General features: G+C 41.9%; 1 protein-coding gene across 2 annotated transcripts; it reads left to right on the top strand.

Moving 5' to 3' along the window:
- The first annotated feature begins 1,669 nt into the window (after positions 1–1,669).
- On the top strand, positions 1,670–5,003 carry irx3a (iroquois homeobox 3a). 2 transcript variants are annotated; one of them, XM_076993290.1, is made up of 4 exons: positions 1,670–2,219; positions 2,804–3,834; positions 4,254–4,319; positions 4,649–5,003. In XM_076993290.1, the coding sequence occupies exons 1-4, from the start codon at positions 2,007–2,009 to the stop codon at positions 4,746–4,748; spliced, it is 1,410 nt and encodes a 469-aa protein (XP_076849405.1). In that variant the 5' UTR covers positions 1,670–2,006; the 3' UTR covers positions 4,749–5,003. The 2 variants fall into 2 exon arrangements, with proteins under 2 accessions (XP_076849405.1, XP_076849404.1); XM_076993289.1 differs by having other exon boundaries at positions 1,676–2,219; positions 2,804–3,836; positions 4,257–4,319.
- Positions 5,004–7,589: the final 2,586 nt, after the last annotated feature.

Consider the following 7,589-nt stretch of genomic DNA (forward strand, 5'->3'; position numbering starts at 1 on the left):
TACAACTAAATGGCAGTGCAGTTGCCCTACGATTAAATAAACGCAGCACTGGCTGAACAAAAGACCGCCTTAAATCAAAAACTCGGAGCCTAGTTGTAATTCTCCGCCTGTTTTGCATTGTCCCAGATGGCGCAGTGTTGTGGGGTCAACCGGGTGGTTCAGAGCTCTTGTTAGCGCTGCAGGTCTGTGTCAGTGTTATTGACGGTTATGTAGTTATTATCATTCCGTCCGGATGGCACCAGGCCGCTGATTTAATGAATAACCCCGTAATCCCGAATTGTTAGACGTCAACGTGCCAGAATGCCCTAAAGAAGACATGAACAACCTGGACTGAATAGCCAGCCGTACATAGGATATTTTAAACAAATTACACAGCAAATATTATGATGACAAAATAATAACAATTTTCGGTTCAAAAGCAGATTTTGCGGTTTACCCAAGAGTTCTTGGAAATCCACTGGTAAATCCTAACAGAAGCTGATACGATCTAATCTTTATGTTATTACTGGATTGCGACTTTCTACTGTATTCCGTATTTAAATAAACTTAAAATAGCGAATCACTCAGTTATGCTGTTGTTTTGCAGAGGATTAACAGACGTGATGATACAGATTAAAAACGCAAAACGATTAAGGATATGTTTCAGGCATATTTTCATATATTGGTTCAAGGAATTTCAATTCTGGCTATGCTGTTTTGTTTTAATCCGCATTATTCGCAGGAGGTTAAGGGTACTGTCATATAGATGCGGTGGATATTTGCTGATTTGTAGGGCAATCCTTGATCAGTTATAATTTTAAAGAACAGAAAACTTCACACATGAATGCACAATGAAGAGTTTGTAATTATGTTTAAGGAGCTTTAACGCATGACAACATGAAGTATATACTTCTACACAAGGCAGGGCAATGGGCTATTGATTTACAGATTTGTTAGTGACAACAACAACAAAAACAACAACAACAACAATAATAATAATAATAATAATAATACACATTGCTAGAATATTTATCTAATGTTATTTCCATATGTATACTCCCAAGTGATTGTCCATGCACTCCAATCCACAACAGTGTGTATTAGGCTACTAACGCTGCCATTGTCCACGCACTCACAAGGCAGGCGCTAATCGCCGGACTTTTCCATTCTTGTCAACTTACTCTTTGAAGTCAAACGGTAACTTGCCAACTGGTTTGATGTTTCAAATTAAATGCATAAACGGACCCCAAGTCCATGTTCGATATTAAAGGATCTTAAAACGCTCGTCAAAACCATTTTTCTCTATATACACAGATTTTCTAGCACGTCTACGCTTCTAAAACTCCGAACCCTGAAGCTGCCAGGCTCGCGCTCTAGGATAAGCGCGTGCTGCAAAGCTGCGAGGATACACGTGGGACGTGCGCGTTTGAGATATAGACACTAAAGTACTGCGTGAAGTTAATGACTCAACAAGAATGAAATATTTACCATTTGTGTGGATGACCACAAAATGAGAATTAGCACAAGAAATAGGGAAGGGTTGCAACGGCGAACAAATAACAAATGAAATGATTGGCGAGCCATAAAATGAGATTTGAAACTCTTTCAAATAAGAGATCGCGACGTCAGAGTACTTATCCAGACGAAATACAGCGACAGAAAAGCGAGCGGGAGAGGGGGATGAGAGAGAGGGAGAGAGAAAGAGAGAGAGGGAGAAGCGAGAGAGCGACTGTGAAAGTGGGGGTGAGACTTGAGAAATAGGAGGAGCTTCTGAACGACTAGAAATGTCAATCAGAGCAAGGAGTCCCAATAATCTAAGGCAATCTGTAAGGACCTGACCTTAGTCCATTCAGATCAATAGGGAAGTGAGGGAGGGAAGCGCAATCGGATCGTTTACACCGGCCGTTCTGGAGGAAATATAGACTTCCCGTACACGTTGTACTCAAAGTAAAGTGGATATCGTAGTGCGCATCAAGAAGGAGACTTTGCGCTTTTTTTTGCGATTGAAGCAGACTTTTCCCACCACAATGTCTTTCCCACAGTTGGGATATCAGTACATTCGACCGATATACCCACAAGATCGGCAGGGCATAGGCAGTGGCCGCCCCGGGACCGACCTGAGTCCGTCAGGAACGCTTTCCAACGTCCTCTCCACTATGTACGGATCACCTTTCGCTGCCGCGCAGAGTTACGGAGCCTTCCTCCCTTATTCTAACGATCTGTCCATTTTCAACCAGTTGGTAAGTTTCCTCTTATATAGATATGTATTTTTTCCTTTTCAAAAAAGCTCTTAAATTAGGTTTAATTCGTGAAACTTCAGCGTTTCAGTACTGGTCGTTTGTATGGTGTGGTAGCCTAGTTTTGCGAGCCAGTGATGAACTTTGCTGTTGACTCCGATTGGTAAATACAAAATTACACGAAAAAGTAACAAATTAACCAACGGTACCCTTCCGATACATACGTTTAGTCATATGAAAAATAAATAGCGAAAACCTTAATAGCCTATACTCAGAACATCAGTGGATTAGTGCTGCCTGTTGAAAACTTAGGACGCGAATTATAGTTTATTACTAATGCTAAAATGATTTATTAAATAATCTGTGTATTACAATAAAAGACGAAATTGGTACAACTATAAAGTACAATAGCTAATTTAAATATTCGTCTAATATCTGCCAAATGTAATTGTTTATTGATATTATGTGTCATTCAAAATGCACATATATAATTTAATCTTTTAACTGTTCTTAACAAAAAGGGCTGTCAACTCATAGCCCACTGTGTGTGTTTAACGTGCTAACACTGTGTGCTTTTTGTGTTCCAGGGAGCTCAGTATGAACTAAAAGACAGTCCGGGTGTACAGCACCCGGCATTCACCCATCCTCACCCGGCTTTTTACCCTTACGGCCAGTACCAGTTCGGTGACCCGTCCAGACCCAAAAACGCAACCCGCGAGAGCACAAGCACGCTCAAGGCCTGGCTGAGCGAGCACCGGAAAAATCCCTACCCCACCAAGGGCGAGAAGATCATGCTGGCCATCATCACCAAAATGACCCTCACTCAAGTGTCCACCTGGTTCGCCAACGCCAGGAGGAGGCTGAAGAAGGAGAACAAGATGACCTGGACACCGAGGAACCGGACAGACGAAGAAGGAAATGTTTACAGCAGCGATCACGAGGGAGAGGATGTCGACAAACGGGAGGACGAGGAAGAAATCGATTTAGAGAATATTGACACGGAAAATATTGAGAATAAGGACGACTTGGACGAGCAGGACGAGTTGCATTCCGATTTGAAACTGGATGGCAGCTGCGACTCGGAGATCTCAGACGGCTATGAGGATTTACACGGGCCCGAGCAAAAGTTTTTAAAAGCTGTGGTAAAAGAAGGAAAAGACATGCAGGTGGAGCGAGCCGGACATTTCCACCACCACCACCATCATCTACACCATTCTGTAGAACTCAAAACGCAACCACCTAATGGCGAACAAATCAAATTAAACCAGGTCTCCAACTCTCCCGCCAACGAAAACAACGCAGCCCCGGTCCAAAAACCTAAGATTTGGTCTTTGGCAGAGACGGCAACAACCCCGGACAATCCCCGAAAATCTCCCTTGATGAATGGGAGTTCCTCCGCTCCTGCCGCTCAGACCATCATCCCTTCACACAGACTCATCTCGTGTCCCGTAGGGAAAATTCAGAACTGGACAAACCGGGCTTTCTCAGCTCACCAGCTCGCCTTACTGAACTCCAACCATTATTTAGGACTGGCTAACCAGGCTTCGGCGAACGGCCTGGCACTCTACTCCAACAGGCAAGCAGAGGACCGAGGTCACAACTCAGAGACTGCGGCCACAGGTACATGTCACCCTCACTGAGACTGCGCCGAGATGTTTTCGTGCGTTCTCCACGAACATTGCTTTCGTTTGAATAACGCCTACTTTTCAATGGTTTAACGAAACACTTGAAATGTGTATTGAGGTATGGCAAAAGGAGCATGCTCATTTGAGAGGGAATGAAAAGCAAATTAAAACACTTCTCTTTACTTTTGTCCTTCAAATACTCATATATTGTATCTTGTGGATAATATTTGAAATTTAAAGGGTGTTTCCGTTACTGGAATATGTACAGCAATGCCCACTCGTTTTCATGACTGGCTTTAGATGTAGCTTTTAAAACACTCCAAAAAAACTCGACCAGTGTAAAACATTTAATGTGTTAGATATAATCAGGCATCCAAATTGATTATTTTTGTTGTTATTGCTATTATTATTTCAGAAGATCTAGTGCCTTTGAAGCAGATCAAAAGTTAAACACAGCCTTCCACCCCGTTCAGAGACGGTAAGAACAGAACTTGTTTACGTGGGTGATTTAATTAAAACTGTTTCATAAGAATGATTATTTGATTCAAGTTATAAAGCTCGTGTACTGGTTAGACGCCGCGTCTAAACCTGATTTCTATATCGTGCGCTTTTACTCGTGCAGTTTAATGTCAAATGTCAGATCAAGAACCAAGAATCACAAACGCGTCGTTTGGCAATAATGCAAAAGAATTAACACACTTCCCCTCAACGTGCGTGCATCATTAGTTAAACATTTTAATCTTCCACCCCACATTTAGGTAAATTTTAAATTATTTATTATTATTATTACTCCCATGTCTCCTGTAGGCCCCAGAACCAACTTGAAGCTGCCATGGTATTACCGGCCCTTTCTTCCTCATGGGGGCTCTTGTTGTCTTTTACAAATCTTCATTTTAACCTGTTGTAAGGAATGTTATAAAAGGATACACACACCTGTATACTTACCTTGTAAGCATGTCTTGTGTAAAATTGCTAATGCAATGCTGTAAGAAAACTGTAGTCTGTGCGTTTTCCTTATTTTTCCTTTTGTTTTGTAAGTTCTGTGAGGATTTGATGTTGAAATGTTTTGTATATATAACGTAAAGAAAATGTACATACTTGTGATCCAAAATTGTACAAGAAAGTCTATATTTTGGCTAATAAACGAACCGCTGCAACTTAATACACGTTTTTTTCGAAGGCGGTGTGTGTTGGTATTGTAACAGAAATAGGAGAGTGAAAGGTTTGTGAGATGCAGAGTGCAGGAATGATTAGCGGGTGTGTTTGGAATATGCGGTGTGGCGTGAGCAACGTGAACTGGGGGTTATGGGGTTTGGCGAAGTGCGGACGCAATGATTTGAAGTGTTTTCCTATTTACGGGACTTAACTGTAATTAGCTCCTTCTTGAATCGCACATTTGGATATTAATGGATGGGGATTATCCTTGCTGAGGCGTAGCAGCCAATATGAAATACATAATTATTTCATTCATATCGGCCTTAAATAACATACAACTTAATTTCGCTGAAATGAGAATTTAGTGTTTTGTTTTTATCCTTTAAAGGAGTGAAGTTGAAATGTATAACTGATTGCTAAATCTCGGCTCTCTTATGAAATATGTGATTTGGCATTTTTCAAAATGTATAATGAATTCTAATCAGATATTGACTCTGCGGTACTTGCCATATGCCTCCGATACGCTGAAAAATGATTTATGTATGTTTTCCCCTCTCCACAAACCATCTTTGTTCCTCGGCTGGGAAAGTTTTGAAAAGTTGGAGTTGGAGCTCCCTCTACAGGCTGGTGTGAACACGCCAAAAGCGCGAGCTGCTCTGACCTTGTTTTTAATTTAATCATATATAAGCGATATAGGCCTACATCGTTGATAACAGCAAGGATAATTTCTTTGGGTTATAGATTTAAAATGTTTTAATTCTTTAGATTTTATGCAGCGCTGATGTTGCAAATCATGCACTGAGAGTGGATCAATTTCAATCCAATGGTCAAAGTTTTAGCAAGCTCGTTATTATAAGCTATATGCTGCTAATTCATAAACAAATAAATAACAATATAAAACAACAGAAAACGATTTTAAATGCAAACCTTTGCGGAAAATCCCCTAAACTTTCTGCATTGAAACGTTCAGTCCATCAGGCGGAGAAAATTTCAACCCGTGACAACCGCTATAAAACTAAACATCTTTCCACTTGTTTTTTTTAAACAGTTAAATCATATCCTGTATTTTTCATCAATCCTTAGGCGCACATATTCCATTAACATAGCACGTACAACATATATTCAGTAGCGTTAGAATTGTACAGTTTTCTGTGCAATGGGGGTTAAGTAGAACTGATTTTCAGTTATTAGTCGCCCGATAATACTGTTTTTTATTAACCACATCATAGTCATACACAGACACCCGGTAGGCTAATAAACTCCACAGGAGTTCACAGGTATTTTCTTCGAGAATAAGGGTTTACCGGGACTATAAAAGTCATATCAGGCATTCAGTCAATACTGGGCCTAATATTCACATGAGTGTATGGCTAATACCGGGCCACGGAACACACCCACCGAGAGCTGTTAATGGAGTCTGCTGCTGCGCCTTATCACCGAACATTTGACTGATTTTGTAGTATAGGTACTGTAAATTACCGTCTCAAAGACCAATGTTTGGATTTCAACTGCGCATGCTGTGAATATTCCCCGGGAGGGACGAAACCTGTCTGACAGACTGATTCAAACACCGTACTTTTCTCACGCGGGAGCTTACTAGGGGCGGGCCGGCCGGTCCCCCCCCCGGGAAATGACCGACCGTGTCCAGCCTTGAGTGTCTGAGAAACACGGTGCGAGTGAAAAGGCAGAGCGCGTGGCCCACGGAGCGCGTGGCCCACAGGAGACCCGCGAGCGCGTGGCCCACAGAACGCGTGGGCTACGGGAGACCTGCGTGTGCTGACTGGCCGCTAGTACAACCCAACGAGCGGCCCTCACGGCAAAAGCTTTGAAGACGTCTATAAACTTCACATTGTCTTCTTTTCACATTCAATGCTGTTTGATAGATACACGGTTTATAGTTTATTAGCGTTAATGTTTATCTTTTGCCTGCTTTTTCTTCTTCCGTTGTAGTTGCAGTAGAGAAGAAATAGCAGTTAGCAGTAATCCACAGACTACAGGCGCTGTGGATATTTTCCTTCAAAATATAGGCCAGAGGAAATAAGTAATATTGACTTAAATATAATGTCTTTATAGGATGTGCCGGTTTAGTGCTTTTTCGCTGATGTGAATAGAAGTCTGTCGTGTTCTGCCTATATAGTTAACCTGCCACTCTTGTGATCGTTAGCATCGCAGGCAAAAGGACGGCATGCGCTTTTACGTGGCTTCATCAGCGCATGAAATCAAGGATTATATTGCTTCTCCAAAAACAAACGAATCGGGCGCTTTACATTTTCTCTACACGCAGCAAATGGGACGCATTAATGAACATTTCACCCAGAGCTACGCGGTGGCTATTCGTTGTGTCGGGGTGTCACTCATTTATTCCGAGTTAAGTGGATGTCCTTGTGGTTAATGAGCAATAATCAACGTGACTCCTCTTTTTTATTCTACCGCCCCCAGCAATGCTAAATACTCCAGCGGAGAGCACCGTCTTCTTCCCAGTGTACGCGGGTGGAGGGCTTGAAACGACAGCTGAGCGCACGCAGCCAACACATCTTTTCATGTCACTTCATCAGGCTAACAGTGCTTGCATTTTTAAGCAACCACTCATACA

Source organism: Brachyhypopomus gauderio, unplaced genomic scaffold, assembly GCF_052324685.1.
Source record: "Brachyhypopomus gauderio isolate BG-103 unplaced genomic scaffold, BGAUD_0.2 sc108, whole genome shotgun sequence".
In the NCBI taxonomy this organism is placed as follows: Eukaryota; Metazoa; Chordata; class Actinopteri; order Gymnotiformes; family Hypopomidae; genus Brachyhypopomus; species Brachyhypopomus gauderio.